This window comes from Columba livia, chromosome 5 (genome assembly GCF_036013475.1).
Source record: "Columba livia isolate bColLiv1 breed racing homer chromosome 5, bColLiv1.pat.W.v2, whole genome shotgun sequence".
NCBI classification, from domain to species: domain Eukaryota; kingdom Metazoa; phylum Chordata; class Aves; order Columbiformes; family Columbidae; genus Columba; species Columba livia.
This window is the reverse complement of record NC_088606.1, coordinates 24111810-24129715: the sequence shown is the minus strand read 5'-3', so window position 1 is coordinate 24129715 and position 17906 is coordinate 24111810. Positions and strand designations below refer to the sequence as shown.

General features: G+C 40.9%; 1 protein-coding gene across 1 annotated transcript in view; it reads right to left on the bottom strand.

The window, feature by feature from the left end:
* Positions 1–17906, bottom strand: part of SPTLC2 (serine palmitoyltransferase long chain base subunit 2) — a 76962-nt gene that overhangs the window by 28864 nt on the left and 30192 nt on the right. The window contains exons 7-9 of the mRNA XM_065063804.1: positions 17260–17365; positions 16215–16434; positions 12034–12160 (exon numbers count right to left, since the gene is read on the bottom strand). Coding sequence (XP_064919876.1) covers positions 12034–12160; positions 16215–16434; positions 17260–17365 — 453 coding nt within the window. The remainder of the gene's footprint in view (positions 1–12033; positions 12161–16214; positions 16435–17259; positions 17366–17906) is intronic.

Here is a 17906-nt window from a genome sequence, read left to right as displayed (position 1 = left end):
CTCCAATAAATATAATTACAGAGCTATCAAAACACATGGATCCTGCACAGAGGCTTCCCAGAACACAGTATAATTCCCCATTTACCAGGTACCTACAGAGCTTCCATGAAGATACTGTTATGCAAATTCTTCACTTCATGATGAATGGTCAAAAGAATTTATCCTCAAGACAAACACATGTAGGAGAATATTTTTCTACCTACATAGAGCTGTCCAAAGGTTTCCCTTGGTAGTAAAATTTATAAGTTAACTGCATACCAAAATCCATAGACTCAACCAAGACATTAGGGTACAATCTCCACAATCAACAGACTACAAGCTGCCACCTTCTTTTTCCTGATTGAGAAAATACCGTAACAAAAAATGGCCAAGCAGCTGCCTTCTACTCCAAACTGGGCTACTTCCTCTCAAAACACGGTGATGGAAGCAGGTGCAAGTATGAGGTATTATAAAAATTAAAAGGACTAAAATCCAATAAAAAAGAGTGCATACAAAGCAGGCTATAGCAACAGGTCTGGGTTAGGTAGAATAGTCTGACAGCCATACCTGTGTCACTGTGCACTGTGTTAACAGATCAGCATTAAAATAACTGGTTTTCAAGTTGGTGTGTTATTTTTAAACTGACAGCTGCAATTTTCACCTATATTTAAATAAACATGTTTTTCACACTAGATGCAATACTCTGGAAAAACCCCATTCCTATAGTTTGAATTAAAAAATCACTAAATGTTAACTCCAGATGTTTCAATAACCTCAGGACCGCGAAAATGAATACTACTTCAGTCCAAGTTAGCAAAGGTATGAAAAAGTAAAATTTTCCACAGGGAATGTATATACCTAAACACTACAGGTGTATTATTTATTATCTTTAATCAGTTTTCCATGCCTGAATTATACAAATCCTGTTACATAAAAAACATCATTACTAAGGCAAGGATAACTAATAACTATTGCTTAAGGATTATTTCTAATTACACTGAAGTATATTAATTCCCAAGGCATTCAAAACCAATTTCTAAACTTTAAAAATTATTATCTTTATTTGCAGCTTGTTTTTTTGTGTGTAAATAAATAATTACCTACTGTAATAGTCTGAAATTTGTCTGGAAACGCACTAGAGAATTTCTATTTAAGCAGAAGACTGATTCTGATTTGCAAGGTCTGCAGTTTCCCATGTATGTTGATTTGCATAGGAAAAAAAATATCTAGACATTTCTCCCCTCTAATCTCCTACCTCTCAGCGGCTGCTGATCTATCTGCTTCCCCTCTTAGACCCATTCCTCACAGTGCCTCTGTTGACGCTGGGACAGAAATCAGTTGTTCATCAACTTCTGACCTTTTCAAGACCTGCAGGACAGAAACTGCAAATGTTGCTTCATCTGAAAGAGCTGGCTACCATTCAACACAGCAACTTCGCTATTCCAAGCACACCTGTGTGAAGCTCCTAGAAGACAACTGCAACTTTACACTAGGAAGGACTTTCGCAGATAACTGATGCAACTTATCTATCTATCCAGTTACAAACTCAACCCAAACTGTTCCTTTTACAAATAATTTCAGTACCTCCCATATTTCAAACGCACTTTTTTTCGTCGGTAAGCAGTATGACCACTGCTGATATTAGGGGCATGTCAGATGGTTCTGTTGAGCTAGGACTTTCTAATACCAAGTAAATGAAAAAAAAAACAAGAAGAGATGCAGCGACAATGCAAAACGAGCAAATTAATTACTCAAAGACTTTTTGTTTTATATAACAGTGTAAGAGCGAAGAGGAATAATAAGCACTCCCTGTACCAAGCAGCCACCCAGGACTGTTTTCTTTACCCAGATTTAACAGCAATAGAGATACAAGATGTCTTCAGCTGTGCAAGAGCTACCCTTGACAACTCTAGTGCCTTACAGAATCAAACTTGGAAAAGAAGAATTAAGCTCTGCTGTGTCTAGAAAAAAAAGCAAAGCAATTTTTCCCACCTTAAATTCTCAAATAGAATCACAGTGTCCAGGGAAATACTCATAGTGGAGTACAGTTAGTGCAGTTTTATGGAAAAATTATTATTTAGCAACAGTATTAACATTTAGTCTGTCAGTATATTTATCCCGTTATTACGCACATCTCTTAGGAGCATATGCTGTAATTCATATACCAGACAAGACAGCCAAGCACTCCACTTTGGAGCAGTAATTCACTAAGTCTGCTAACTGGTCTCTGACATACTAGCTTACCTTGGGATCCTTCATTAGTTGGACATAGAACTTAGATCTTTTTTACTGCTTTGTTTTTTTGAATTTCACATCAAACCAGTATAGAAGCATAAGGTTAAACAATATCCACAGGCCTTAACCCATTATTTTTAACTCAAAACCAGTTCAGCTAAATAGAAGGATTTGCATGTCACAGAAATCACAGGCAATGAGAAACAGTGCAGATTAGCAGCAGGGGAGTGATTCTGTGACTAGGAAGAATCTTCTCCCTCATTCCCTACAGCCGTATCAGCCACTGAAGTGCTGTTCTTAACTATAAAATCAGATGGGAAGTGTATAAGTGCAAGAAACAGTATTCAGCAAAAGTCAGTTGGCTAGTCACACTCCATGTCAACACCTTAAAAGCTTCCAACAGCATCGCTCCTGAAACAGCGAGACTAATGCTCAAGTTCTAACAGAGTAAGGCTTGATATTCAGATATACCAGCCAGCTATAAAGTGTCCACCTTTGGTTTGAAATAGCAGTAATCAGTTTAGTGTAAAAAGAGACAAACAGAGCCCAGGCATCCATTCTCTTACCTGGATAGTGAGCAAGGCTGAGGTGTGGGATGTGTTTGACTATTCTACTCTCTGGCAAACTTCTTTGGGAGGTGTGGCAACCATAAACACTGGAGTAGCATCTTCTGGCCAAACTGAAGAGAAATCAGCTCCATAAAGAAATGATGCCAGGAGCACTATGAAACAGGCTCCATGAGCTTGAGACAATAATGAGATCCTACATAGAAGTAAGCTCTGACTAGTAACCAATACTATAAGGTACTATGAGAAGTATTTAATCTTTGTGTTAGCACTCACTCTGAAAAGCCAGAAGAAAATCTGGCAGACAGGCTGCCTTCTACTAACCGTCTCTGGGTAGGAGGATCCCTTAAGGGATAAGGAGAGTGAACAGAATAGTCCTAAATACCTACTTTTCCTCAGTGGTACTAAATGGGACCTTATGGAATGAAACACAGTAGTTTCCAAAAGTCTTTTTGTCCCTCAACATGACTTTGATATATGTCCCAATATTGCTAGAGTTTTCACCTACATAGCACAAGGAGCAATGAGAGAGACAGGATGCTGCAAGTGTGTATGTGCTCTTTACTAATGTGTCCTGAAATTAAGAATTTCCACTCAGGAGGAGTTGGTTTGGGTTTGTTTGTTTGCTTTTTTAAATAGGAAGTTTATGTACAAAGTCACTGACAAGGTAGTACCTGAATCTTTCAAAGAACATAGTCTTTGTACATCTTTTTGTGACGATCTCGATCCAGTCCCATAAGAGGTTCTATACATCATCTCAAGTTTCTTGACATTCAAGACTCTTATAACTGAGAAGTTCATCTCACAATAAAAGCTACAGCCTCCAAACTTGCCATCATGTCAGAGCTGTCCACAACTGCCTATATATCTGTTTTAGCAGCCATACTGGTCCTGCTCCAGTGTGCTCTCAGATTTACGCTAAAACTCTGCAATAATTTCAACAGGAAGAGTTTTGAGCTTTCCCATGTTAGTTAGTTGTATTTGGCAAGCAGCTCCTGGTAGGCTGCCACCTGGACCTGCAGTGAGGTGGAAGAGCAGGAGGCTTTGTGCCCAAAATGACCCAAACCCTGGAGGCCTTGTCTCTGCTGTGACTTTTATAGACTTGTTTTTCCTGCATGGCTCTATTTTCCAATGAACCTGGAAAGATCAAAACTGTGCACACAAACCCCACAATTGTCTCTATAGTGCCAGGTCCTGAACAAAAATTTACTTGTCAGGAATACAGCAATAACCCTATGTCATGATTCAACCCCAGACAGCTACCAAGCACCACACAGCCACTTGCTCACCCTCTCTAAACCCCTTCAGTGGGATGCAGGAGAGAATTGGAAAAAAGCCCCCATGGGCCAAGGTAAAGACAGTTTAATAGGACAGTAAAGGAAGAGAAAATAATAACAATAATTATAAAAGAACATACAAAACAATTGATACACAAGGCAATTGCTCACCACCCACAACCGATGCTCAGCCTGTTCATGAGCAGCACTCACTCCCACACTGCAGCCAACTTCCCCAGTTTACGCACTATACAGGGCATGACACTGTATGGTGTGCAATATCCCTTTGGCCAATTTAGGTCAGCTGTACTGGCCATGCCTCTTCCCGGCTTCTTTTGCACCTCCTGGTTGGCAGAGCATGGGGAGCCAATAAGTCCTTGACTGCTTAGTAACAACTAAAATTGTCAGTGTATTGTCAATCTTATTCTCATTCTATATCCAAAACACAGCACTGTACCAGTTAACTAGGAAGAAAATTAACCCTATCCCAGCCAAAACAAGAATACCCTAGAAAAGACAAGCTATTTTCAGTAAAGACTGGAGGTAACTAAACAGCTCTTGGTACAGACAGTTATCTTGTAAGAGTACCACATCTGTTAACACAGAGTACTTAATTCTGGGGATGCTAGTTACAGGGTAAACGAGTTTTCCACTGCCCATTTAGGGCCTGAGTTTGGTGACACACACAATGCAATTAAGCTGACCAGTAGGAAGGCAAGCCTGAAAGTCTTGAGAAGCTTCAGAAGTATTTTACCGGTTTCTTTTTATTTATTTATTTTTTTAAAATCCCAGTGTTCAGAGACAAACAGTTAAGACATCTTAGGAGCTGCCAGCCAACATGAATGTGAGAAGCGTGCATGCTCTGTAATACAACTTTCCCCATGCAGACAGCCTTGTAACTACAGCTTTTCTAATACACAGCGGGGCAATAACCTGAGCATTAACAGAGCCTTACCCATGGCAGGATAAGCTCTATAGGTTGATTTGTCCTGTTCTTGACAAACCAATTTCTCTTGAGCTAAACAACGCTGTTGAAGTTAGGCTGCAACAGAACCTGCACAATCTCATTTAAAGGTCACCTCAAATCTCTCCACCGGCCATATGCTCTCAGAACACTCTAATTGGTATGTAGGTTATTCAGACTGCTTCTTCCTTCAAAAATTAAATCTGTACTCTCTATGGAAATGTATTAATTCTGGGACATTAGCAAACATCTGTACCCTTGTAGGACTAACGTACACACTGTAGATTGTCAAGATTGTCCACGTTTGGAAATTTGGGGTAGATCAATTGTACTGATGTGAAATGGAAGGAGCTGACCTGGTGCCAACCACATTATATATCAGAACCCTCTAAAGCAGGCAAGAACAGTAGTTCGACTGGCTTGAGTCCCACATAGCTTAAAACATCTGCACATTGTCTGCAGAAAGGGCTTCAGTTACAGACTGCTACTTGTTTCCAAAGAAGCTAGAAACATTTACATTACGTGCACTTCATAGAATGAAATTTTGCCATGTGTCTGTACACTGCAGACACTATTGTAATATTAGTACTAATTTTTCTATGCAGAAAATTGTTGTAGTTGCCAGGGCTGATACTAGGAAATTGTGCTTACATGTGTCATTCAGGTACATTGAAAAAAAACTCTGCTCTAGTAAGTTATTGTATGTATCACACCAGGAACAGTGAACCTAATTTCACACTAACCTAGGGTGCACATCACTTCATTTGTGATTACTCCCACTCAAATGCTTTACCTTAACATTTATACTGACTTGAAAGCATTCTAGTCATACTATTGCTAACAATATATGCTAGTGAGCTGCTACCCAGTATTTTCTCCTTTCCCTGTATGAATGGCACATCAGTGTTCTGTAGCAACGTGGCAACTCAAGTGCTACTGAGAATAAAAAGTGATCCACACATTTTAAATCAAACGCAGTGCAAGAAATTAAGAAAAATGAAATTGCTTCAAAGCCACATTCCTAGTTGCATTTCTGCTATGACAGATCAGTGTTTAGGCTATGAAGATATAGCATAAAAGCTCACACCTGAACAGATATAGCAAGAACCAGAATGTTACGAGAACAAAGCAGGTGTACAGTTATAAAGGTTTATGAGCTCTTTCACAAACATCACAATGTTGATTAAAGTCCAAAAGAAGAGGCACTGAGGAATTCTCACATTCCAATGCACAACACAAAGGGTACAGCTCTGCTAATGTCTGTAAACACTCTTCAAAGCACCAAAGGTTGAAAGATTTCTCCTGCCCAGCCCAGGTTAAAGCAATACTTCTGGAGGCTTGCCATGCTCTCTCTGTGGGAGGGAGGCAGGGGCGCAGCAACAAGCTGGATTTAAAAGATCCCCAGCTGGAAGCACAAATACAGAGAGTGATGTTTAAAACTGTCAGTCCCCTGGAGAGAAGCAGGAAACTCTCTTTATGACCCCCAGAGTATTTGTTTTTCCAACGGTTTCCCAGCTCAGCTTGAGATTCTCAAGGGCAGCAACAAAAAACGTTTTCACTTTCCTCAAATTAGTTTTGACTGGTCCCTGGGTTCCCAAGGTGATAATTTAACACCTCATTAACAAGTGCATTATTGGAGGAAATTCAAATGAACCTATTTTAATGCTAATTGAAGGTTTTCAACCTCAGCCTGCACAAAGAATATTTATTTCCCCTTCCCAGTACAACAGCAGCCACTGCTTCCATTTCTGGATCTACTGCTGACAATGGCAAGGTACAAACTTCATTTAAAAATATACTATAAGCTAATTAAAATTCTATTCCAAGTGATGTAACGTGGGCTATTCCTGCCTACACTCAATACTTACATATATTTCTGGCTTGTCTTTGGAAAGAAAAGGCGAATTTTACAAAATGTCCAACTTGAAGAAACCTACTGATTAGGCATCTGATTGAACTACTGAGGCTGTATCTTCACTTGAGGGCCTGATTAACTACATGGAAGTTAAAATACTAATTGCAGTCTTTTCTTCCCAAGAATTTAAGCACACCAGGCTTAGTTTTGATTTCAGCATCTCCCTGGGCACATTAACAGTACAGCAATGGCCCTCCTGTCTTCTCAACAGCTCAGTTAGGCTCAGTTCTCTGCCAACACAGCTGAACATTCTTATTTCCTTTGGCTATAATTGGTTTAACTACCTTTTCTGATCTAACTCATTCAAGTTTGTTGCACACAGCAATGACAACATTAGAACCCATTTTTTAAGGTTTCCTTTGACTTGATATAATCAATTACTAGTTCTACACAACTGAGTTGCTTACAGGAGACAAATATCAAACAATGTGCAGCTAACTGACTAGCCTTCAAAGGCTGGTTAATAATTTCTGACAGTTTAACAGCTGGGATGCCCTATGCAACTGCTGCCTCCATTGCTTGTGACATTAGAGCTATGTAGGATAATAATTCTTGGTTTCTATACGGTACCTAAGACAATGTTAATTCAAAAGTAAAGTGCCATCTTGGGCAAGGTCTATCCACAACTTATCCTGTACACACTACGTATGGCACTGTGGTTGGGTGTCAGATATTTGCCTCCTGAAACTGAGATGGAAAACAGTAAGCTTGTCATAAACATCAACATGCATAATTACCATTATCAAATTAACGTCCATGTAAGAAAGTATTTAATCTCTTTTACAAGCCATTAACACTGCCAGCTTTACTTCAAACTTAAAACACTCTTGGATTTAAAGCTCACCTCCACAAAGCTCACATGAGAGCAAACTAAGGTTTCATCTCTGAAGGAGGTTAACCAGTTCCTAGACTGGTTTCACCTTGCATGTCTTAATTTGCCCACATCTCAGTCAGGTTACTTTATGATTTTCTTCCACTTGTCCCCAGAGATATTATCAGGGCAACAAAGAGGCTGAGTCCTGAACACCAACAGTGCTAACAGAACTCCAGTTGCCCCGGCTCTTATGCAAACGGCAGGAGGGAGCCAGCTGGATTCCCAATCCCAGAGAGATTGTAATGGTAAAAAATCCAGCTTTCAACTCAAATCAAACCATTGACACTGAAAAATTCACCAAGACAGGTTAAGTACTTAATATAATGAATTCCAACATCATCTCATTTACCAGGACCTGCACCAAGCTGTCTCATTTTCTCTACAGTCAATTTAACACCACATGAACAGCAAGAATCAAGTGGCTGTACAGCACAAGTTTCCAGAACTCCATTCCAGGAATCAGTTTGTCACCTTTGTGTACACTATGACACTTATTGCATCTTTTTAGTATTGCTGTTTTAAAAATCAACTTTATCTAGAAAACTATCTGAAGTTCATCCATCTTTGTGGCTGAACAGAGAGAAAGAGCAGCATCCACTGATACGCTGACAAGAAGTTGCAATGCTTGCTCATTAACGATTTCAACCATATGGACTCTGAATTGGAAAACCAGCTTCAAAAAATTTGCTTTTGCAGAAGGAAGCCTTCTCCATCTCTCCTATTCACCTTGCTCTACTATATGTCAAAGCCAAATATGATGATATGCAAGATGTACATTGTCATTGGAGCTTTCTGAAGACATTCTATGTGCTCAGGATGTTCACCACTCTTGAGGACGACTGTTCCTTTGAAGAAATTCTCAAAGTAATCACAAATCAGGTATGCTTTGTTTAAGACCATATCATGGTCTTCTAGCCAATTACGTGCAAGACAAGTAATGCAAAGTAAAATAGGACACACACACAGCACTGAGCTAATAATGTAGAGGAGTTTCAGAAGCAGTACTGGAAGCACCACTACCAAGAACCCATAAACATGGCTCTGCCATTGCCATCACTGTTGGAGTGGTTTTCTTGCAGTCCAGATGAAGGAGTAAGTAATATACTTGTATTTATATACAATTATGTTCCCATAACTGTCGTCAGAGAGATTGAGGCTTGCTAGTCACTGACATGCATAAACAGTATAGAGAATTAACAGATTAGTTTGAAAAGAAATCAAGACACAAGAAACTACTGTCTCAATTCAGGCAGCACATTTGCATGCCATCCATCTTACGTTCTCTATAAGGAGACATTCAGCTTTTCACAGCATCTGTACTTTGTCTGTGCTGCCTCCTACTAATATCCTATTTAGTCACTGTCAGCTGCTGGAAAGACTTGAAAGGAGATATTTACTTTTTTTAGTTATTTAAAATTTTAGTAACTGCAATGCCTTATATTGTAAGTTCAGAGCCTCCAGAAGTTTCATTAGATTTAGAAATAGCCTGAAGTATAAGAGGATAGAATTAACTCATTATTGCAAAATAATACACAAACAAAGCTTTCATCCTCAAAACTAATTGCTTCCTACTACTTATTCCCCAGTTACAGACCATTTCAATCTGACATCACAATTTCCACAAAGGTTTGATGCCATGGTAGACAGCAGCTTTTACAAATAGTGTGTGGTGAACAGAAGCAGGCAGACAAAGAAACCGCAAAGGCTCTTTTCAAGAAAGAATTCTTGAAGCCATTAAAAGATTTAGCCGTGGCCCAAAAACCAGGGTTGGGATCTAGCTGTCTACTGTTCTGATTCCAGCTCCAACTCCTGTCCCATTGTAAAACCATTGCCCTATCTCAGTTTTCCTTCATCCATTAGTTCAGTTTGACTAATTTAAAAGCAGTGAATTTTTGTAATATACAGTTGACTCAGAGGTGCTTAACAAGTGACCCAGTTTAACACTATTTCTCTACTTGTCTTCCACAGTTAACAACACTTACCAGCACTACTCTACTCTACATTTACTTGTAGTCAAACCAATGGCAGGCAGTGGTCTTCCAGAGACCCGCCCATAACTCCACAGAATCCAGAGAGAAGTTTTTCAGCTAAATCCCTTAAACAAGGAAAAAAACTTTGTCATGCTATCACTAAGCAGCTGCTCAATTCACCCAAATGAACTTCTACCAACTTCATCCACAGAAATGTCTACAAAGTAATGTTATCTCTAAAACCTTAAGACAATTAAAAAAATGCCTGACTAGGAAACAGCACTGTGCAGAAAAGCAACAGAGAAGCACTTCCATGCAGGGATCATCCTATGAGGTGCTTATACTAGCTGAAGGCTGACTTAGATGCTTAGAAGACCAGGAACAATTCTGCGAGACTTGTAACTGAGAAATCCTTTCTCAGTGTGAGCAGACAGGACTCTGGTTTTCCAACTGTTATATCCAGCACTTCTAAAAAGTGCACAGGGTTTCTTTGAAATGACACAGCTTTCAAACACCAAAACCACTTATTTTCTCAACAGAAAGAGTGCCTAGGAATCCTGTTACTCCACAGCACCAAATTAGCAAGATGTAGCCTCACATACGTTTTAAGCAACATGACAAAATAAAGGCCCTTTGAATTTAAGATTTTCCCCCCAATTAGTTCCTGATCTGGTTCACTTTTCAGCTTTGATGGATCTTGCTGGCATAATGGCACAAGAACACTCTGGAGTAGAAGTTGCTTCCATTCTTCTGGCTTGAACAAATAGTACACCGTAGCCTCAGAAGGGGCAAAAATGCCTTAATTTGAATACTGCAAACACATTTCCTGCTTCCCACTTTATTAAGCAAAACAGATACTGGAAGAAACCCAAAACAAGCAACACCTGAGCAGACCACAGACTGTTGGCAAATCATGAGCTAGAAAGCGCTCTAACAGTCACTTTTAAGATGGTGACAAGACCCAGCCTTTTTGCACAACTGTTTTTGTAGTTTGAAGCTTGGCTAGTATCTATTCTTGAGAACAACACTGTGTGCAGCTCTTGACTGGTTCGGGTATCTCCTGTGGACGACTGGGAAGCGCTCTGAGCCAGCACAGACACAGGCTACTGCCTACTGTATGTGCCTCAGTGACAACTTCTCTGTTGAGCAACCAACACCTATTGCTGGCACTCTGTTCTCAGATAATGTTAGCAAGCTGAATGAAAAATTTTTCACTGGTAATAGGTTAAAGTAATTTCTCCAGCGAGCTTCTTCACCATAGGATTTATCTGTCAGGTTAGGTGGTCAAATGACCCATGTTCAAAAGCAAATACAGTTCTTCAGTACACACCACCACCTCGTGGCCAGATGCCCGAAACTCCCATAACTGAATATATTCCGCAGTTTGAATTCTAAGAGCCTCTGAACAGACTGCCACTGACAGATCCTCAAATGCATCGCCATCCTGTAAGAGCTGCTCACAACTTTTAATACCTGTGAAGACGGAAAAGTATCCTACGTGCGAAGTGCTGGACCATTTTGGTTTTGCAGCAGCTCACACATCACAAGTACAAGTTATCTACCTTCATGTGCTAACTGAAGGAAGCTGTTACCCACTAGGCAAAGGAGACACAAGAATAAGTATTTGTTGAGTTTGAATGCATCAAGGCTATTACAGATTTCCCCTTTCTTACTTTCATAATGAAAAAGGAAAACTAAGACAATAAAGACAAATATGCTGAATTTCTTCTCCAAGGGCATTAAGGCTGATCTTGAAAACTGCCTCTAGCTTCCCAAGTAAAAAGGGATTTCAGAAACATTCCTGTATTTACTTTAACTGAGGTGCAAATTGAATTACACTAGAGATGAAAATCAAAAACTTTGCCGCTGCAGTAAGCAGCACACAAAACTATAAGAGATACAGCAAAATATTCTGAAAACAATCTAAGAAGTGGGGCAAATAAAAAAGGACAGACCATGGGGAAGAGAGAGAAGGCAGCTATAAAAGCTGGACACAGAACAAAAACCAATACAAGACAATATTGTGTCTTCGATAAGACTAAGAAGACTTACCTTTAGCTGGAAATTCCTTATGCTGTTATTAACCTTATCTGCCAAGCAGGATGGAAAATTGGTTTATTGCTCCAGTATTACAAGTTTGTATGTCCTAACAGATAATTATGAATGATTTCACTGAATGAGTTATCTGTAAAAGTGATAAAGAGGCTCTCTTTGGCTTCCCACTTCCACACGTTTACTGTTAAAAAGACTCACCAACAGATGTACCATCTTCACCCATAATGCACTTCATGGAGGTGATGATTTGCTCCACAACAGGAGGTGACATTGATGTTGCATACACAGCGCTGTGGGAGTGTGTCCTCAGGTAATCAATCAGTTCCTAGCAAAACACAGGAGGCATCAGACATCGCCTTCCCAGCACTCAGAGCAATGCTTTATTGTCATGTCTTAATCACACAATAAAACAGGCCACCAAAAGAAACCTCTAATATCCTGGAAGAGAACAGGTAGCTCAAGGATTGATTTTACAGTACAAGTAATAAGTACTTGAAGAGTGAACAGCAGGGGCACAACAACCCATAATTATGCCACAGGGCAAGAACGTGTGTTTAACAAAGACAAATATCTGTGACAAATTTGTTTAGCTAACACCACCAGCACTGGATTGCAACAAGGTATTTGCATTACTAGAGCCCTGCACAGGCTGTGTTTCAAGAGTGTTTAACAGTGGGAGTAAAAAAAAAAAGAAAGAAATAGTGGGGACCAGAATCCATAGGTGCTTACGTAGCATGCTCAATATAATTGTTTCTCCACAAAAGCCACCAAACAGGGGAATAGACCACAAAATATTTTCTCCCATTTATCAGCACAATATATGTAAAGCAACAGGTGTAATTTAATAGAGGAAGAACCTCAGCTTACCCCTCCTGCATTTCCCAGTTAAACGCACCTGTTACACTTGTTAGAAAGCAAAAGCAGGTCATATAGGAACAACGGACCAACACACCATAGATGTAGGCTGCTTATTGTTAACTGTAATAAAACTACTTTAAAATACCCAGACCACTCCAGCAAAATATTATAAAGAGCAATGTGAACACAAGGACAGATTCTGTCTTCTGCTACCACATCGGGGTGTCCATGTGGCCAGAAAGGCCAACAGCACCCTGGCTTGTATCAGAAATAGTGGGGCCAGCAGGACTAGGGAAATGATCGTCCCCCTGTACTCTGTGCTGGTGAAACCACATTTCAAATACTCTGTGTAGTTTTGGGCCCCTCACTACAGGAAAGACACTGAGGTGCTGGAGGGAGTTCAGAGAAGGGTAATGAGGCTGCTGAAATGTCTGGAACACCAGTCTGGTGAGAAGCAGCTGAGGGAACTGGGATTTTTCAGCCTAGAGAAGAGAAGGCTGAGGGGAGGCCTTATCGGGGTGGTATTTAAAAGATGTGTAGATGTGGCATTCAGGAACATAGTTGAGAAGTGGACTTGGCAGTGTTAGGTTAATGGTTGGACTTGATGATCTTAACGGTCTTTTCCAACCTAAACAATTCTATGATTAATAATGATGGCCCTGTAGACAGCACAAGCTGGAAACATATTGTTGCTGTCTGCCTGGAGTCTGAGTTGAATGAGAGGAAGTTGTAAAGGGACTCTGAAATAAATTAGGTAAAAAGATTTAAGGCCTCTTACCTCTGAAGCAATCCCTCAAACAGCAGCTAAAACACAGTTGCAGAGGACACTCAGCTGCCTCACCTTACGCCAAGGGAGTTAATCTCATTAGCTCGTTATCTTTGGAAAAAGATTAATATGGTGCTTTTTTTGTCCAGAAGATATCGAGTAATTTCAACCCAACTACAGTAAACTAAAGAGGAACATCAGCAAGCCTCATCTCCATTTGGATGGGCTGAAGTAATTGTCACTACTAGTATCCAAAAAAAATATTGTCCTGGTAGGAAAATGGTAGATTTTTACTCTCAAATAAAGCTTAGAAGCCTGTACATTTGAGGATATGAGAAAGGAGACACATGTGGTTGTCTACACCATCCCTCCCAAAAAGAGGAGACTGGCAAGGGCAGCACTTTCTAGCAGTACTTTCCAATGAAAGAGAGTCAGTAGCAAAAAAAAACCAACAAAAAACAAAAACGGGAAGAATGGTCTTTTTAGAAAGCAAACTGTTTCAGTCCAAAGAGCATCAGTTCCACCAGACTAATCTAAGAAGGGGATTTTCCTCCAAACAGGCTGAAAAACTTCAGCTTTTTGTTTTTTCCTTTAATTCTCACTAAAAGTAACACTAAGAAATCCCTGCTTCCTGGCTCCTAGCAGTTCCTAAAAAGATATTACACCACCACCGTACCATCTGCAAACTGAGGTCATCACTGACCATGTGAGAACTATACAATTACGAGGTTTTTTACTAGACTACACTCTTCTGCATTCACAGAATCGCAGAACGTTAGTGATTGGAAAGGACCTCAAAAGGTCATCTAGTCCAATCCCCCTGCCAGAGCAGGAACACCTAGATGAGGCTACGCAGGAACGTGTCCAGGCGGGTTTTGAATGTCTCCAGAGTAGGAGATTTCACAACCCCCCTGGGCAGCCTGTTCCAGTGCTCTGTCACCCTTACTGAGAAGAAGTTTTTTCTCAAATTTAAATGGAACCTCCTGTGTTTCAGTTTATACCCATTGCCCCTTGTCCTATCATTAGTTGTCACCAAGAAGAGCCTGGCATATTTCTAAACATTAATGAGGTCACCCCTCAGTCTGCTCTTCTCCAAATTAAAGAGACCCAGCTCCCTCACCCTTTCCTCATAAGGGAGATGCTCCACTCCATCATCTTTGTTGCCCTACGCTGGACTCTTTCCAGCAGTTTGCTGTCCTTCTTGAACTGAGGGGCCCAGAACTGGACACAATATTCCAAGTGTCGTCTCACCAGGGCAGAGTAGAGGGGAAGGAGGACCTCTCTCGGCCTACTAGCCACTCCCCTTCTAATACACCCCAGGATGCCATTGCCCTTCCTGGCCACAAGGGCACAGTGCTGGCTCATGTTCATCCTGCTGTCCACCAGGACCCCCAGGGTCCTTTCCCCTACACTGCTCACTAACAGGTTATTCCCCAACTTACACTGGAACCTGGGGTTCTTCCTGCCCAGATGCAAGACTCTACACTTGCCCTTGTTGTATTTCATCAAATTTTTTCCCCGGCCAACTCTCCAGCCTGTCCAGGTCTCTCTGGATGGCAGCACAGCCTTCTGGCGTGTCAGCCACTCCTCCCAGCTTGGTGTCATCAGCAAACTTGCTGACAGTGCACTCTATTCCCTCATCCAAGTCATTGATTAATATATTGAATAGTACTGGTCCCAGTCCTGACCCTTGAGGCACTCCACTAGATACAGGCCTCCAGTGAGATTCTGTCCCATTGACCACAACTCTCTGGCTTCTTTCCTTCAGCCAGTTCCCAGTCCACCTCACTACCCAATCCTCCAGTCCACACTTCCTCAGTTTAGCTGTGAGGATGCTGTGGGAGACTGTGTCAAATGCTTTACTGAAATCAAGACAGACCACATCCACTGCTTTGCCATCATCTGTCTACCTGGTTATGCTCTCATAAAAGCCTATGAGTTTGGTCAAACATGACCTCCCCTTGGTGAAGCCATGTTGACTGCCCTTAATGACCCTCTTATCCTCGATATGCTTTGAGATGGCACAAGGATAAGTTGTTCCATCACCTTTCCAGGGATGGAGGTGAGGCTGACTGGTCTATAGTTACCCAGGTCCTCTTTCTTGCCCTTTTTGAAGACTGGAGTAATATCTGCTTTCTTCCAGTCCTCAGGCACCTCTCCCGTTTCCCAAGACTTGGCAAAGATAATGGAGAGTGGTCCAGCAATGACCTTGGCCAGCTCCCTCAGCACCTGCAGGTGCATCCCATCTGGACCCATGGATTTATGGATGTCCAGATTGCTTAACTGCTCCCTCACCCAGTCCTCATCAACCAAGGCAAATTTCTCCATTGTCCTGCCCTCCTCTGCGGCCTCAGGAGTACAGGGCTCCTCAAGACAGCCTCTGGCAGAGTAGACACAGACAAGGAAAGCATTTAGTAACTCTGTCTTCTCTGTATCTTCTGTCACCAGGACACCCACCTCATTCATCAGTAGGCCTACATTGCCTCTAGTGTTAGTTTTATCTGCCATGTATTTGAAGAAACTCTGTTGTCCTTGACCTGTCTTGCAACATTTAACATTTAAGGAGGCCTTAGCTTTTCTAGTTGCTTCCCTACATCCTCTGACAACAGCCTTATATTCTTCTGCATTGCACATACTTCCACTGTACTAGACAGTATATAAAACAAATGGACAATCAGGGTACTTGAGAAACAGATCAACTTTGAAATGCTTAGTGAAGGACTCCATCACAGCCATGAGGTTCCCAGCTTTTTACCTTCTTGCCTCCAATGTATCCTCCAGCAGCTCCAAAGCTTTTGGTGAATGTTCCCATCATAACATCCACGTCTTCAGGACTGAGTCCAAAATAGTCCACTACACCCCGGCCATTGGGCCCCAGGGCACCTATACTATGAGCCTCATCAAGGTACAGATAGGATTTGTACTTCTTCTTAAGGGCAATCACTTCAGGCAAACGGACTATGGATCCCTCCATACTGTTGAGAAACAGAAATTCAGTTTAAGTTGTGTAATGGTTGGGGCCTCCTTATAGAGCCTAAAGTGACTAAGCTTTCTTTTCTTCACCCTTTCAGTAATTATGAAGATATAAAAATTGCTAGATACATCGTGTTCTGCAGAGGGATGAAAGATAAATCCTCCTTGCATCTGGGTCCCAGATCTCTACTTTTTACCTGTTTAACATCCCTGGGATGCTGACATATGGACTAAATAGTAGCTGCAACAGTAAGTTAAAGCAAAGGAATGTGTTCAGTGATTTTGTTGTTTTTACTTCTACCTTAATGTCAGTATTTTGATCTGACATCTACCTACCTGTTGTTTTTTTAAGAACTGACTAGGTTCTCAGTAGCAGCACTCTAAAATGTCCCATTTTGTGCTGAAAGTCACAGTGATTTAAATGCCTAACACAGTTAAGCCCACTACATATTCCTACTCACTCTCAGCAAAAATATTCAGTTTGTGCAATTCCATTCACACTAGTATCATCTAGTGAGCACAGAAACAATGGAATGGACAAGCAACTTAAGACCTCAGCTCTGATGTAAATAATCTGTTTAGATTAACTAATTTCTACAATCTAATCAGGATGTGGGAAGCACTGTGATAACACCAGGTGCAGCTACAGTACTAGTAACAGAAAGTCCAGGAAGTGAGACATTCATAGCTCAATTTAGTTCACAGATGAGATTAATGAAATAACTATGAAGTGACAGTATTCATAGCTTGATTTGGCAATGGAACACAAATACTAAGCAGCTAGATCTTATGTGGAGGGTCTTAAGAATACAAAGAATAGTTTGTACCTGTATATTCCTTCCACCAAGATAAGAATTTTTTTCCAGGGCCTCCGTGTACGAGGTTGCCCATGCACAATAGCATCTTTGAGCAGCTTCTCCAGGCTTTGCATATCTGCACCAGAAATTACTGTTAAATGGTACCAAAACAGCTACTAGCTTGAGCTTTGATATGACTAAAGACAGCAATACTCCAGAAACTCATAAATTGCTCCAGCATGGACGACAGACCATACACAAGTCAATAAGCATGAGCTTCACCTAGCTGCAGGCCCACAGATGAGATTAAAAGGAATGGATGACTGTATGAACTCCAAGAAAGAATTTCATCATCCTAAGCTAAAAGCACAAGTTAGAGCATTAGGCAGAAACAGCAAACAAGGAAGGAAAGGGCAGGGGAAGGAAAGTATCTCATTGTGAGGAAAAGAGAAAGCAATTTAGGTAGTAAGCAAGTCCTTGTGGATGAAAAGAACAAGCAAGCTCAAGGACCAGCCACTAAAGATACGTAGAAGATAGACCAGTGTGCAAGATAAGAACAGAAGCAAGTGTACTTTTTTATTACTTTGCTTCAAATTGAAGGGACTGGAGATGTGAACTAAGCTACTAAAGCCACTAAGCTACTAAACAAAAAACAGAAAAGGGGATTAAAAAAAAAA